This window comes from Grammomys surdaster, unplaced genomic scaffold (genome assembly GCF_004785775.1).
Source record: "Grammomys surdaster isolate TR1022 unplaced genomic scaffold, NIH_TR_1.0 67, whole genome shotgun sequence".
In the NCBI taxonomy this organism is placed as follows: Eukaryota; Metazoa; Chordata; class Mammalia; order Rodentia; family Muridae; genus Grammomys; species Grammomys surdaster.
The window spans coordinates 1,712,153-1,729,186 of NW_021604569.1; the positions used below are offsets into that span (position 1 = coordinate 1,712,153).

Genomic DNA, 17,034 nt, shown 5'->3' on the forward strand with positions numbered 1-17,034 from the left:
TACACTAACATCACTTTCACTTCTCTGAGGACCAGAACTTCTTTGAGAATGATTGTGTACACACACACACACACACACACACACACACACACGTATGTATGAGAGTTACTAGAAGGGCTTATAGGCTATGGTCCAGCTAGTCCAACAATCACTGTCTATGAATGGAAGGTCCAAGAAAGAATCTAGTAGTTTAGTCTATGAGGCTGTATGTCTCTGCTGGTCTTCAGTATTTGGCAGAATCCTGAAGGAGGAGGCTCCAGTGAAGGAATGGACTTGCCAGTGAGAACAAGTCGGCAAGGAGAGCAAGCAGGTAAAGAGAGCAAACTTCCTTCTTCATGTCCTTTACATAGGCTGCCAGCAGAAGATGTGGCTCAGATTAAAGGGGATCTTCCCACTTCAAATGATTTCACTAAGGAAACAAAAAATCCCTGTGTATCCAGGTTACTTAGTTGGGGTTTTATTGCTATGAAGAAACACCATGACCATGATAACTCTTATGAAGGAAAACATTCATTGGGGCTGGCTTACAGCTTAGAAGTTCAGTTATCATGGCAGGAAGCCTGGCAGCATGGTGCTGGAAAAGTAGCTGAGAGTTCTGCATCTTAATCCACAGGCAGCAGGGAGAGAGAATGTCACTGGGCCTAGCTTGGGCTTCTGAAACTCCAAAGCCCACCCCCAGTGACATACTTCCTCCAAGGCCATACTTATTCCAACAAGGCCACATGTCCTAATATTTTCAAATAATGCTTCTCCCTATAAGCCTATGGGGGCCATTTTCATTCAGAGCTTCACTTGAACTTATCCAGTTGCTTGGGTTTTAGTTAATTCCAGATGTAGTCAAGTTGGCAATCAAGAATGGCTATCACAGGTGGTATACTAAGGCAAGAAAACAAGTAAGATTGGATTTGCAGAATAGTTTTATTTAGTTTCTGACACAATGTGGCCTCTTTTTGCTGGCAATAACCATGTTGCCTGTGCAAAATTTCAGGCACCTGAAAAATATGGAGGAAATAATTAAAGACTGCAGTTGAGGTATTTAGGATATTTCAGTGATTAAATGTAGGACCCAAGATATAGACCTAAGCTTAACTTATTTCTTGCAATTTGAAGGGTAGATATAAGATTTAAGGTTCATGGAGTGCTATTTAAAGATATCTGAATGCTCAGCCTAGTCATGGCTATGTAACTAAGGCTCTTGTTGGAAAAATCTGAAGCCTTAAACATGTGGTTGAGACCCCCTTAGTGATTTTGGTATTGCAGACTTTTGGACCCTCAGACCTTGTAGATGCAGCTCATAAATCCTTGTAAAAGCAGCACTTTTGTTTCCTGGAAAAGTAAAGCAAGTCCATTACTACTTGCTGATTTTTTCTCACTCTGAAACCATGGTAACTAGGTTTAAATCTGGGAAGATTACAGACCGAAGGGACTAAATGTTGAATGTTGGATTGGGAAGTCAGCTCACACCTGGTATTAGATAGTCATAGTGTTTAGTTAAGAGGCTTCCTAGACTTCATTAACTTGCACTCTTTGGGAGCAGGTATTTAACTATAGCATAGACTACAGACATAGGACAAAGTCATTGCAGGCTTAGTTCTTAGTTCTTCAGCTTTTGCTGAGAAAAATGGAGATGAGCTCTCTATAGAGCAGCTTTGACTCCTGGAGAAGACAGCTATTTTGTTTAATGTGCTTACTTGTAAATTCTACTTGTTTTGTTAAGTGGTTTAGGTGGTCATCTGGAAGTGTTGATACCCCTTTTAATTTCATAACATTGATAAGACCACCAGAAATGTTGAATAATTATGTTTGTTTTGTTCCTGACTTTGACAGCCATGCCTTTAGTGTTATGTTTCTAATACTTAAAAGATTTATTTATGTGTATATATCATGTGCATTCAGGATCCTGCTGAGGGCAGAAGAGGTTGTTGGATCCCTTGGAACTGTAGTTTATTGGTGGTTGCCATAAACTACCACTGTAAGCCACCATGTGGTACTGGAAACCCAGTTCTAACTGGTGAGCTGTCTCTCCAGCCCATTTCTAATTTTTGACTGATATTTGCCAAACTATGACATTATATACATTGAATTTTATAAGTTACTTCTATGGCAACTGGTGATATGTTTTCCCCTTAATATCTTTATTATTTTATATTTTATGATAATTACCTACATATTTTATGCTTTTTTGTTTTTTAGCATCATCTCCTGGTTTATGAATTCTTTGGAATTATGGTAATTTTATAGGCACAATTTAAAACTAATAGGCATCATGAAATATGGTGTTTTCAGTACTCCCAGCACATGTAGAATAAAGTTCAGTCTTAATTCTTAAAGTGCTTTACTGTACCTTATCTTCCTCTGCTTATGAAACTACTATGATTCAACAGTCTGCCTCTCTCCTTTGTCATCATTCCTTAAAGCCAGGCTCACCTAGTGATCTCTCTATAGTAAGAAGCAATTCAAATTCCACTGCTTAGAAAGTTTCACTTTTTTTTTTCCAGTTAATAGCCTGCTTTTTTCTACCCAACTTATTATTTTTTTTGGAAAGATTAGGTTGTACTATGTTACCCAGACAAGGGTCAAATATCTGTGTTTAAGAGATTCTTCTGCTTTAGCCTCCTAAGGAGCTTGGGGATTGGAGGTGCCTGCCACTATGATTAACTCTTATCACTAAAAATGACTTTGTGTGTGAATGTGCAGAGGCCACAATTAGACCTCAGGTATCATTCATTTTGATATAGGGTCTCTTCACTGGCTTGCAATTTGACCAGTGAGCCCCGAGGTTCTACCTGTCTTCATTTCCCCAGTATTGAGATTACAAGTTCAAGCCACTATGTTTGGATTTTTTAATGTGTATTCTGGGGATTGAACTTTGTTACACCCATAATAGAAATACATGGTTATTCATTTAGTATGTGTATATGCATATATATGTGCCATGACATACGTGTGGAGGTCAGGACTTGTGTGGGTCAATACTCCCCTTGTACTATGTGGGTCTCTCAGATCAGATCAAACTCAGGCTCAAAATGGCAAGTGCCTTTACCCACAGAAACATCTTGCTGACCCAATATTTTTTTTTGTTGTTGTTGTTGAAAACTTTCTTTTTACATTTATTGTGCATGTTTACACTCTCTTAACAGTATGTATGAGGTCAGAGGACAACTTGGGGAAATCAGGTCTTTCTTTCCATTACATAGGCCTAGAGATTGAACTCAGCCTGTCGAGACTTGATGGCAAGTGTCTGTATCTGCTGAGCCATCTTATTAGCCCTTACCATGACTTTAAAGAAGATCAGAGCAATGATGCATATAAGCAACTCCTAACATTTGAAAGGTAGAGGCAGAAAGAGAGCTTCACGTTAGGTCAGCCTGTTTTATAGTAAACTCCAGGGAAGTATGGTTACAAGAACCCTTTGCTAGAGTGCCTATCAACTTAATAATGATATTAAACAAGTTTCCAAAGGAAACAAAGTACAACATACTGTAGTACGATGCTCATAAAAGGCAGTGTTTGTTTTTTTTTTTTTTTTATAAATTTTGTTTGGTGTGTGTGTTGTTTTGCCAGGGTCTGAAATTTAGAGCCTATTAACATTTCCAATTGAAAAGGAAAGAGTCACAAGATTCATCACTGGAGTGCGGATTTCTTTTGGGGTATCTTAATGTCTGCTGCCCATTGCTCCCATACACAGACCAATAAATTCACTTGTTGATGAACTTGACTTGGATTGAATACTTTGGTTCCTAGACACCCTCTCTCTGGGGTGGATAGATCCCAAGAAGTCATACAAAAACTGCTTTCTGTAACAGCCATCTATATGTTGGCTGATACTTTCGCTCTTATTTAACTAGTTTTCCACTGATATCAGATCTATTATCTTTACAACCCTCAGACTAAAGTTAGCAGTGTAACTGCTTTCTCTTCTTTCAAGTTTATAGTCTACTTCCCCACAAGATAATCAAGTAGAACTGGTTTTGTTTACTACTGAGTCTTGCTGTCAGTTAAGTGTAGGGTATGGGATTTGTTTCACTTTTAACTTACATTGCTTTTTATCCCCTGACAATGAGTCTTTTATATTTTCTTTCCCATCTCTACTGCCTGTCATCTTGTCAATTTTCACAAGAAAGCATTTGTCAAAGCCTGCTCATGATTCTCTTTCCTTGAAAATGACTAAGCATATGCTTGCCTGATTAAATGTTTTGAAAATAATTACCTGCTATCTCTACTTGTTATACTCTTAATACAAAGCAAAGACTAAGCTTTTTTTTTTTTTTTAAAAAAAATTGGTTTCTAAAATGAGTTATTTTTGCTTCTGGAGTGAAGACCTCTATCTGAAATTCTCTGTCTCAAAATATCTTTACATTTTGCTTCCTCTAATTCATTCAGGTCTCCTTTTAAATTCTATTCACTGAGGTGGCTCTGTATCATTTCATTAGAAACAACAACTTATCATGGACTGTATCAAAGCATAGAAACCTAACTAGGACAGATCACTCCAACCCTTTATTCAAATGCCTTTCTAATTTAAAGCATCTGCCACTGTGTCATGTGTTACATACTTGTTTACTAAGCATGTTAGAACTTTAGCTCTGCTTGCTGATATCACTGCACATGTCATAGTCCTAAGTCCATGGTAAATGATGAATGAATGAATTTAGTTTGGCTAAGTTGAATGAGACAGCTGCTGATGTTCATGCTTCTTAGATCCAGAAGTTTAAGATGTTCAGGAAGGGAAGGAAAACAGTCACATCAAATCCATGGTTTGAGCCAGGAAGATGGTTCGGCAGGTAAAGGTGCTTATTGTAAGCTTGATGACCTGAATTTGTTTCTTGGAACCCACAAAGTGGAAGGAGAAAACCACCTCCTAAGTTATTCTGATTCCCACACATGCATAGTAGTTTGTAAGTGCACAAAATAAATAAATGTAAAAAAAATTGAACACTAATTTATGGTATGTCAAAATAAAAGTCATAAAGGAACAACTTGCAGACACTATAAATTAGTTTTGGGCATATGATAGTCCCAGATTAAATACTTAGAAATTATGAAAAACTACCATGATTTAAATAAAGATGAGCAGATGCTCTGGCACGAGTGGTAAGCTCCTGATTTAAGCAGAAATGATGATGCTTCTGTTGTTGGTGTTAGTGAGCCGTCCATTTAATTCTGTGGCACACCCCTGGAGTTCCAAGAACTGGCTTTGGTTTTTCCAAATTGTTAGCAGTTAGCATACCTTTGAAAAATAAAAGCAAATTTAAGAAAATCAAATTAAAATGTAGAAATCCTACCACTAAAGGTTATTGTCCCTTAAATTAAGGATTATGGTGGTCATTATTACTAAATAACAGTATATTAATTACAGAAATAATTTAATTATTCATTTTTAGTTATTTCACTATTTCAGAACATGTATCAAAACTGTCTAATATGCTCTTTTAAACAGAATAATGTTTACTGACTTTAAGTATAAACATATCTTAAAAATCTTTGGCTTGGACAAGTACATGTTTAATATCTTATAAATCAGCCCCAAATAAAAAAATTCACATATATTTTATAAGATTAATAAAAGGAACACAGTCTAAATTATGTAGTATTTACTTTTTGTGGACTAGTAGCATGTTTTAAATTACAGCAATGAGCTGGGTATAGTGGCTCACTCCTTTGAATGATGTGTCAGACAGGTGGATTTCAGTTCTAGGCCTGCCTCTGCCTGGTCTAATGGGTTCTAGGGACCCTGTCTCAAAAAAAAAAAAAGGGCAATGGATTTGACAGTTATCAGTTATTTCTAGATATTACATCAATAATCTTTATATTAGGTAATTTTAAAAAAGCAAGTTACTCTAGCAAGAATTCCATTTATACGATTCATTTCACTGTATTTATGGTCTTGTGACCAGTTTGAAAGACAAATCATTAGAAATTGAATCAAATTAGCTCCCTCCAATTAAATGTGTAATTGCTCTGAAAAAACAGGTTCTGGCTTTCAAAATGCCAAGTTCTAGTGTGTAAACTAGTAGTAGGCAAGCACGGCTGATGAGCAGAGACAGACTAAGGGGAGTGGCTGTTACCATATATGAAGAGAAGAATAATAAAAGATCCTTAGGAAGGCGTAAAGGATCTATTATTTTTCAATAGTTCACAATTACAGGAACAGAAAGGTAATCTTTCCTAAGATATAAAAATAGCTTACTTTTAATAATAAATATTTATTAATTTATATCCAAATAAGAGTAAACAAATATAGGTTACTCCTGAAATAAAAAAGGCACATGAAATAAGCATTTTAATACAAATAATTATATTTAAATTATATATCTACACAGTAAACAGTACTATTAAAATTTGCTCTGCAGAATATTGCCATTGAATACCATTTCAAAAAGGAGTTAAGGGGAAGAATTAGATGATGACTGTGAAATAGGCTCTCCCATTACAATGCTGCTTCTATCATTTAGAGTTTTGAGAACAGTTGTAGCTGGAGACTGAAGTACTTTACGAGAAAGCCTCATTCTTCCATCAGCTGGATCACGGCCAAAGTATTTGACCTATATTAAAGAAACAGATTAAAGTTGACATGTAATCTCAAAGATTTAGATTTATGTTGTCCAAATAAGGCAGTAATTAATATTTGTCTATAATATATGTCTAATAAAAGCACAGCTTAGTTCTATGTAGAGATACACTCAACAAATATAATCTGGTTACATAGCTTTTATAAAAAGTAAAAAGAATCCATGCATATTTCCATATGCTTGTAATCTTAGCACTTGTTGGTAGGAAGCTTGCTTGAATTTGAGGATAGCCTGAGCTACTGAACAATGAACTCCAGGCCCATTGAGTAATAGTAAGATCTTATTTATAAAAACAAACAAAAAAACAAAAAACAAACAAAAAAACCCAAAGCCAACTAACTAACCAGCAAAAATTTGAGTCTTCTGGTAAACTAGCTGTGCCTTTTAATGTTTTGTAGGTCCCTATACTGTGAGATGAAAGTTACAGTTGTGATTCATATAGGGCCTTCTAAACCCATTTCTACAAATTTGGTAGGGTGCTTACATCACCCACACTTTCTCGACTACTCAGGGACTATTATACTAGAGTATATTTTTCCATGGATAATGCAAACAAGGGTGAAATGCAGCAGGTTTAATGTCCTCTTTGATGTAAAAAACAAACATTATGTGGATGGATGCTGTATTGGGTTTCATCTTTCACCAAAGCTGCTTAAAGAATAGGAGTACAGATTGGGAATAAACTTATGGCCTTAGTTACTCAGTTATAACCAGAACAGAATGTGGTGTACCCAACACACCAGATTATGAACAACTTATACTCACTGATCGAGGACTACAAGACAAGGTCAGTTTTATTATCAGAATTCTAGGCCCCAGCAACATTATCCTTAATAAGTTCAAAAACATGTCAAGTACAAAGGCTCAACCACTCAAAGATGACAAGGCTTTCAACCATGTTATCGAGTCTATCACCGAATGATGGTCTGCATAGCTCTAAAGGTTTTTTTCTTTGTGTGTGTGTGTGTGTGAGAGAGAGAGAGAGAGACAGAGAGACAGAGAGACAGATAGACAGAGAATGAGAATCCCCTTGAGGGAGAGAGTCTTATTTTAAATCCTCACTTAGAAAGTCTGGTTAAGCTACCCTAACTTATAAAAAGCACTGTGCAGAGATACAAGTTAAAAGTGTTTATTCTACTCTTTCAAAAAGACTAATTGGAACTTGAAGCACAATTTACACCTTTAAAGATGATATATTGAACACAGGTACCTGAATTTCTTGGCCAACCTCTAATCCTAGGGCAGTGGGATGTTTAATCTGAAAAAAAGTTAATATATTAGTTATATATAATTAATAACCAGAAAAGTAAACATCTTTCCCCAAGTGAACAGCTATTTTTGTTTTTCTGCAAAATCGAAAATATCAAAGTAGAAGAAAATGAAGGCTACATCAAACTCTTTGTAGATAACTTTTGTGTGCATTGATAAACATGGACTAGGAAAGCAGCTCACTCAATGTTAAGAGTGAATAACTGAAACATAAGTGAGTAATAAGTGAATATTCAAACTATAGTCCTATCAAGAGGGCTGTTCATTGTTTTAGATTTCGCCACTGCAAATGTTAGTGGCTGGGGAATCTAAGTGAAAGCATATGTGTATTCTGTATACTGAAACTATTAATAGGCAAAATACACAATTCTCAACAATTTGGTTGATTTCAATATTGTTTTTAACAATTAGAAATAGTCAGCTCTGGGTTGGAAGATAGTGTGAAAAGATGAGAATACTTGTTGCACAAAAATGAGTTCACATCCCCAGCATCTATAAAAAGCTAGGGATAGTTGAGCATGTGCCTGTGACACCAGTGCTGTGGGGAATAAGGAGAGATAAGTTCTTTGGAGCTTGCTAGCCACCAGACTAGGTGAGAAATGGCAAACTGCAGGTTATGAGAGATCAAGTTTCAAGTGAATAAAGTAGGGAGTCCCAGAGGAGGACACTTGATACCTTCTTCTACCTCCATGCACACATGCACATACTGACACAGCACATATCCACCACAAATTAGGTTTTCCTTTTACCTTTCGTTGGTCAAGTTGTGAATTATGAAGTAGCACTGCAGTCATGCTTGGATACAGCTTTACCATTACCCCAGTGTCTCTACAAAAAGATATCAGCTTGGTTAAAACATAAGTATGTGTACTAACAAACAGAACCTATGATCTTAAAGAAGAAGAGTATCAAACAAATCCCAAGCCATATTCTTGGATATATTCTTGTTTTTTGGCGACAGGGTACCAGGCTGGCCTCAAACTCAAAGAAAACCATATGCCCCTGCCTGAGCTGGGACTAAAGGCATGTGCCACTTTGCCTGGCTCCTAGGATATATTCTCATAATTATAAAAATTATGACCATGCAACAAATATATTTCTCTCATCCCCCCTCTCCCTCTGTCTCTTAGACTCTCTCCCCCCTTTCCTGTCTTCATAGTGCTTGGGATTGAACCCAAGACCTCATACATAAGACCTAATAAGCTACATATCCTGACCCCAAATCCTTTTTTTTCCAATATAAAAATTATGCCCTATATTTATGAATCATATTTGTGAATCAAATGACCAAGAAGGAGAGAAAAAGAGAAGCCCGGGTCTCTCTTCAAAATTTATGAAATTTTATTATTTTAGATTTACTTTATATGTGTGAATGTTTTGCATGTATGTAAATATATATGTCTGTGTACCACATGTGTGCCTAGTGCTTGTGGAGGTCAGAGAGGGCATTAGATCTCCTGGACCCAGAGTTATATACAGATGGCTGGGAAAAGTTCTCTTCCTTTTTTCTCTAGTCTGAAAGCAACCAACTATATTGCTTATTTTTTTTACCTGTAATGTTAGATTGTCCCATTCCCTTTCTACCCCCCACCCTGAAAATGGTATCTTGAGATAATTTCAGCTGATAAAAATACTTTGAGGTTGTGAAAATAGGCGCTAGTTAAGTATTAATATCTGCAGAAACAATAACAATGAAAAGAGAATACTATCTGTATGTTTTAGGCTGTTTGCCAAGAAAATTATGGTAGAATGGTAGAACATGTGTTTGAAAATAAAATATGGTAGAAACTTTGGTTTAAGGAAAAAATTCTGGCAGAAGAATCTATTGTCATAGAACCATGTTACTGAAAACCTACATAGTGGGATAGAAAATAAAATTTAGCTAAAAAAAAAAAGGATTGCATGAGGCTGGGGATGTAGCTTCAATTGGTATAGTACTCATATACTCAAGGCCCAGAGTTTGATTCCCAGCATTACATAAACTAGTCAAGGTGGTAGAAGCAGAAGGATCAGAAGTTCAGAAACGATTGGAGAGATTGGCTCAGCAATTAAGAGTATTGCTGCTTTTCTAGAGGATTTGGGTTTGAGTCTCAACACCCACATGGCTGCTTACATTGGTCTGTAATTCTAGTTCAAAGGACTCTGATGCCTTCTTCAGGCCTCTGTAGATACCAGACACACACATGATGCAAGAAATACATGTAAGCAAAACACCCATATATATAAAACAAATAATAAGCACAACAAAATACAAAAAGGTGGTGGGGCTAGAGGCCCAGTTCAGTGGTTAAGTGCACTTCTTGGTCTTCCAGAGAACTCAGGTTTAAATTCCCAGCACCTGCCTGGTGGCTCACAACCACCTAACTCCATTCCAGGGAATTCAACACCCTCTTTCCTCGTCAGGCACTGCACGGTGAGCAGACATACATGCAAGCAAAACATCCATACACACAAGAATAAAGAATACAAAACAGAGTCACTCTCAGCTACATACTGACTTTTAATCCAGTCTGGGCTAGACACCTTGCTTGTCGTATATACAAATATCCCCCAACCCCCATCTTTCTCTTTTTCTCCCTCTCTCTCCCTCCATCTTCCTCTCCCCCCTCCCTAAACCCCCCCCCCACCCCCAGCTACTGGCATATATCTAAATATGAAGTGAGTCTGGGCTTGCAGTAAAAGTCTTTTAAAAGTGAACCCATCATTTACTTGAATTACCTGATTTCGGTTATTGTAGCGGTATAAACTGCTCCAAATTCTAACTGTTGCTCTTGCTGTAAAGTGTAAAATAAACCATTAGACTAATAAGGATAACAGTAGAAATAGGGAAAAACTATCATAAGATATATACTTACATCATCTCTGCAAATTTCTGTAATGAAGTCTCTTGCCTCATGCATTGCAGTAGGTGTTGGTGCAAATATGGAGAAGGTTTCTTCATCAACCTGACTAATTGTTACACCTTTAGAAGAAACCCAGCATCATGGTGAGGGGTGAGAGGGACAAAAAAGAGGTAACTTAATACATTAAAATTAGCAATCTCATTACCAGAGGTGACTAATCTAAAAAGCAACTATGAGAATAGGGGAGGGACCTCAAAGCAGCTGGGTTGGGTTCCTTGCATGCTTAATGATTGTTCCTTAGTGAAGGGAATTGCTCACCATGAAGCATACACTGTTCTGCTGCCAGGTACCTGGCATTTTACTAGACTCTGGATATAATAGTAAACCATGTTCTACCATATTTTTTTAGGCTAATTTTTAGGGCTTTTGTTTTGCTCTTTAATTATGACTAGAAATTACACCAGAATACTTTCATTATCTTGTTTTATTTATTTATTTTTTTTCTTGGTGGTGGTGGGGGGTTGAGACAGGGTTTCTCTGTATAGCCCTGGCTGTCCTAGAACTCACTCTGTAGACCAGTCTGGCATCGAACTCAGAAATCTGCTTGCCTCTGCCTCCCAAGTGCTGGGATTAAAGGCGTGTGCCACCACCGCCCGACGAATTTCTCACTCTTAACACTGGTTAAAGCAACTCTGCTTCTTGTTGTCCTTTATAAGCCCAAAATGAGTATTAGGCCATCTAAACATTCTTCTAGGAATGCTAGGATTAATGGCGTGCACCACCACACCTGGCCTCTGTATATATTCTTTAAACAAAAAGATTCTGAATGAAACTAAGTTAAAGCAGTAAAAGTAAGAGTGTGTAATAACCCCTTCTAGTGAAAAACTAAAAATTACTTGGGAATTTCCAATTTTAAATGTGAAAGAAGTGTGATGAACTGAACCCTCAAACTACAGCTAACTCTTACCTGTCTCAGCCTGGAGTCTTTTTAAGTGATATCCACCAGGCCCAACAAATTTTGCTCGTTTTGATAATGGAACCTTCACTGTTTCTGAAATGTAATACAGACAAATAGGTAAAAAAGGCATATACGAACCTAAACATATGTACAAACCTTTCATTATGAGGAGAAATTTGTTTGACTAATATTAATGAAAAATGTACAAGAGTATGTTCTCAACTTTAAAGTTTGCTTTTCTTGCAATATACATAATTCTTTTTAAAAATAATATATAAGAACACAGAAATTTTTGGTATTGTGACTTTTGATACATGTATTCATAGTGTAAGTATCTATTCTCACTTTCCATATTTTTATGGAAAGAATATTTAAAATCTTTTTTCTAGGGCTGGTAAGATGGCTAAGTCAGAAATGGCATTTGCTGCCAAGCCTAATAACCTAAGTTCAATTCCCAGGCTCATAAGGTGGAAGGAGATAATCAAGTCCCACAAGTTGGACTCTGAGCAACAGACATAAAATGTGGCATATGCATGCCTCACCTACATATACACGCAAATGAATAACCGTAAAAGAATTTTTCTTTGAAAATATTTATCAAGAATGTACTTAAATAGGTTTATTTTGTTAGGAGAAAAATGTTTTAAAATAGTAGTAACTGTTTAAATATTAATATTATCAAGCTATCAGTAATAATTTTAATATCTTACCTACAACTGGTCCATTTTCTTTTCTAGATGCTCGAGGTTTTGAAATCGTTTTGCTCATTGTCTGCAGTATCTCCTTCTTTGCCACTAGAAAAAGAAAAAGCAACATAATAGAAATTGTAACTCTATCAAGTAAGTATGATTTGAGATAGTTTCTATGGTGTACAATCCAGACTCTAGCTCACTAATGAAAAATCTTCATATTTCAGTCATCTTAGAAAGTTACTTCTATTCCTCACTCACTTTTCCAAACTAACTCAGAAAGTTTCTTACTTTGTAGAAATTAAAATTTCACTCTTCTATCATTTGAGTAGTCAGTGTGATCAATAATTAATATGTGATCATGTTAAGTTACATTGCTGCAACTCTGCCAGTTTCAATGGTGCTGGGGAGCAAACCCAACTCCTTATACATCACAGGTGAGCATTCTGCCAGTCAGCTATGCTGAATTTTGAAAGCAACATTGAATAGTAAGTTTAGTGGGAATTGTAGGTGGCATTAACAGACTAGACAGAAATGAGAGAGGAACAAGGCACACTGACTTACCTGATGCTTGTTGGATGGCTTCCATTATAATTTTAATTGGTACTCCAGGTAACTTAATATCAGCCTAATATAGAACAGCCAAAAATAAATAGTAGCTCATGCCATTATTTAAATATTTAAAACATGAAACAGGATGTCTTTCAAAAATACCTGTAATGCAGTTATTCCTTTACTTGTACCGGCTATTTTGAAATCCATGTCACCATTGTAATCTTCAATTCCCTTCAACAATTTAAGAAATTATAGTAAAGTTTTAAACAAAACAAATTCACCCATAGTCACTGTAGAAGAATTTCAAATTCTAGCTCTGGAAGTAAGCTGTATCCTCTAACGTTAAATGCAAAGAGCCACCTCTGCTGCTTGATTGCTGTTCCATCACACAAAGCTTGTCACTGCAAATATCACTTTATGTTTAGCTCATGCCTGTTTCTAAAAATACATAAAAAATTAATTTAGAATTATCCCTAAGGGACCCATTCTGGATAAGTATATAGTAATACATATCCTTTAAAATCCAAGGCAAATGGAGGAAATAAACACTGCTCTATTCCTGAAATGCAGTGGTTCTCAACCTTTCCAAATGCTGTGAGCCTTTAATACAGTTCCTCATGTTGTGATGACCCCCAACCATAACATTATTTTCGTTGCTACTTTATGACTGTAATTTTGCTATTATGAATCATAATGTAAATATCTATGTTTTCTGATAGTCTTGTGTCTTCTGATGGTCTATAAAAGGGATGTTCCCCCCCTCCCCAAAGAGATTGTGACATACAAATTGAGAACCACTGTTCTAGGCTGAGTCTTCTATATGCCTTTATTATTATTTTTTTTTTAACTTTTTATTTTTTGAGACAGGGTCTCTCCACATGACCCAGGTTGGCCTGGAACTTGCTTTGTAGTCTCAGTTAGACTAGGACTAGTCATTTTTCTGCCTCAGCCAATGAAGGTGTATGCTATCATGCCTGGTCTAAGCATGCACTTTTATAGATATACTTGTGTTTCAAACTGGGAATATACTTGCCAGAATATCTGTTAGCAAACGATAGTCTTCTATTTCACCTTTCTCTGGATTGTTTTTGGTAACCAATCCCACTGCTACACCTGCAACAGCAGATGAAATTGGGACTCCTACAATGCAAAACAACAACAACCAAAGGTTTGTATATAATGCATGTAGTAGCATAAAACAGGCTGAAATTCTGTTGACTTTATTTTAATATAAGAAGATAGTGTTCTCTAAATTATCAAATTGAGTTGAAAAGGCCCTATTTCAGTTCATTTTGATCCTTTAATAATGTAAATACCTATCATAAATAATGTAAATAAAAACATAATGCCTGTAAAGCAACAGGTAATATCTATACTTGCCAGAAACCCAATAGAGCAAACTCTTATGTATGCCCTGCTATTTTGCTTTGGTTCTTTCTTCTAACTCTATATTTGTTAAATTTTCTAAGCCTGAACCTTTCATTCAGTTCACCTCCCCATAGCAGAACTATTAATATAGCCTTCTAGGAAATTTGTGTATACAACTAAATGTAATCATAGTCTTTAAATTCTTATTTGTGAGAAACATGTTATGTACATTATCTGATATCTTGCCCTTTTTAATTCATAACCAACCTACAGCACACTAATCCCCATATATGTAATAAATAAACATTTAAAAGTACATATCTATGTTTTCCTTGTTATTTTGAGATAAGATTTTACTGTGTAGCTGGGTATTGGGTTATCTCAAACTCACAATCTTCTTGTCTTAGCCTCGCAAAGTGCTATGGTCACTGGCATGTACTACCATGTATGGCTACAAACTAATTAAACCAAGAATCTCACTGTATAGTCCTGGCTGGCCTTGAACTCACAGAGATGTGTCTGCCTTTGCATGTGGATGCCATAAGAGGGCAATGGATTCCCTGGAACTAGAGTTACAGATGGTTATAAAACACCATATGGGTACTGGGACCAAATCCAGGTCCTCTGAATGAGCACGAGTGAGCTATCTCACCAGCTCCTACAATGGTATTTTAACTGCCTAGTCCTTTCACCTGGATCTCTTGGCCAAGGCCTAGATCTGCTTAGACAAACTTTCCTGGAGTTCTCTATCAAAACAGAATCTAATTAAGTAAATAATAAAATATACAACCCTTTAAGTTCTCCATAACCTGCTTTTATATTTGTGTCTGTTATGGTGATGGGATGCTTAGAGCAAATGCTCCTGCATGCTAAGCAAGCACTGTATCACTATTATACCCTCAAGCTAGATATTGTTATTTTAAAAGATTTTTAAATTGTAAGTGAGTGTGCTATGCTGTGGACCAGAAGAGGGCATCAAATCCTTCAGAGCTGATGTTATATGCAGAAGTGGGTGCTGGGAACCAAAATTAGGTTCTAGCTCCAAACTGGGGGTCCTAAAATGTTTTGGACACTGGGTGGCTAGAATGAGAATGTCCCTCATATGCTCAGTATTTGAACACCTCATCCTCAATTTGTGGTGTTGTTTGGAGGGTTGATTAGAGTATGCTGGAGGAAGTGTATCAGTGGAGGCAGGCTTTTAGAGTTTACAGACTGGCTCCACTTCCAGTTTGTTTTCTTTGCTTTGTTTCTGCCATTGAATGTGTGATCTCAGCTTCCTGTTCCTACAGCCACGCTTCTACCTGCCACGATGGATTTTCTTTTACCTCTCTGGAGTCATAGGCTAAAGGGAATTCTCTAGTTTGCACAAGTTGCTTTGGTCATGGTGTTTTATCACAGCAACAGAAAAGTAACTAATATAGAGAGATAGTATATATTCTGTTCCTAGAGACTCAGTGATCATAATGAGTCTACTCAATTCATATTAAACAAATCCGCTTAAGGTGGACATGATGGCTCATGCCTGTAATCCCAGCACTTGGGAGGTGAAGGCAAGAGAATCACGAGTTCAAAGACATCCTCAGCTATATATATACTCAATTTGAGGCCAGCCTGGGCTACATGGAACCGTGTCTCAAAATACAAAACAAGCAACAACCCATCTCAAATAAATAAGTGAATAAAGAAAGGGTTGAAGAATGGCTCAGTGGTTAAGAGCATTTGCTGCTCTTGTGGAGGACCTGGGTTTAGTTCCCAACATCTAGATCAGTCAGCTAATAACCACCTGAAAGTATAGATCCAGGAGATCCAACTATTTCTTTTGACTTTTGAGGCTACCAGGCAGGCATGTGATGTTTACATATATACATACAGGTACTCACACATACAAATAAAATAAAAATAAACAAATCTTTAAAAAAGAGGAAGTAAAACAAAACAAACAAACCTGTTTTACCCTGCTCAAGTGGCCTTCAAGATCTGGTTCATTTATTACTTCAGTGGTTCCTCTGAATACATTCAGAAACATAACCATGCTATTTTATAACTTCATCATTTTGCATAGGCTACTCGGTCCATGTGAACTCTAAGCCATGTTTTCAATATGCCTGATCTTAACCTGACTATTCAACCTTTAAACCAGGAAAAATATCATGGCCTCTAACTAGGTTATTCTCAACCTAATTTATTATTTTTCACTGTGCAATAGACATACTTATCAATTTGCTCACTGGTATTTTATATTCATTTTTGTACCTTAAAGTTTTTAAAAAACAGATTCCATTTGTGTCACCAGTGTGCAGGCCTGGCTTAGGGCATAGAAGCACTTATCTCTTTGAACTAAACTGCATACTTTCTTGACCCTTTCTACAGTACTTGAGATATATATATATATAAAATTTTTTTAAGAGATAAACTTTAGTTGGATGTGGTGGTATACTCTTTTAATCCCAGCACTCTAGAAGTGGAGCAGAGGCAGGCAGATCTCTGTGAGATCAAGGCAAGCTTGATCCACAGGACAGCCAGGGTTACATAGTGAGACTCTGTCAAAAAATGAATCGATTTTATCATTTAATACATTAGTTACCATTCCTTTTTCTTTCTTCTCTTTTTGAGACAGAGACTTGCTGTGTGGCTCTGGCTGGTCCCAGACTTGCTATCTTGCCACCAGAAGCTGGGATTACAGCTTCCCTTACTCCTTTTTACAACATCCTTTATAGTGAGAGGTCATTGTTGTTACAGAAAGGGAAAGGGATGATGAAGCATCCTTTATTGTACCTGGT

At 36.6% G+C, this 17,034-nt stretch overlaps 1 protein-coding gene across 3 annotated transcripts in view; it reads right to left on the bottom strand.

The window, feature by feature from the left end:
* Positions 1–899: 899 nt before the first annotated feature.
* Pnpt1 (polyribonucleotide nucleotidyltransferase 1) overlaps positions 900–17,034 on the bottom strand; it is a 35,358-nt gene continuing 19,223 nt past the window's right edge. The window contains exons 19-30 of one of the 3 annotated variants that reach the window (XR_003712610.1): positions 13,920–14,026; positions 13,046–13,117; positions 12,896–12,959; positions 12,353–12,436; positions 11,652–11,735; positions 10,697–10,803; positions 10,560–10,615; positions 8,591–8,669; positions 7,783–7,830; positions 6,372–6,545; positions 5,054–5,230; positions 900–992 (exon numbers count right to left, since the gene is read on the bottom strand). Coding sequence is in view for 2 of the 3 variants with exons in the window: in XM_028777193.1 (XP_028633026.1) it covers positions 6,387–6,545; positions 7,783–7,830; positions 8,591–8,669; positions 10,560–10,615; positions 10,697–10,803; positions 11,652–11,735; positions 12,353–12,436; positions 12,896–12,959; positions 13,046–13,117; positions 13,920–14,026 (860 nt within the window). In the remaining variant the exon portion in view is untranslated. Of the gene's footprint in view, positions 5,231–6,281; positions 6,546–7,782; positions 7,831–8,590; positions 8,670–10,559; positions 10,616–10,696; positions 10,804–11,651; positions 11,736–12,352; positions 12,437–12,895; positions 12,960–13,045; positions 13,118–13,919; positions 14,027–17,034 lie in introns of those variants that run through there. The other 2 variants (XM_028777193.1, XM_028777203.1) reach the window with 2 other exon arrangements.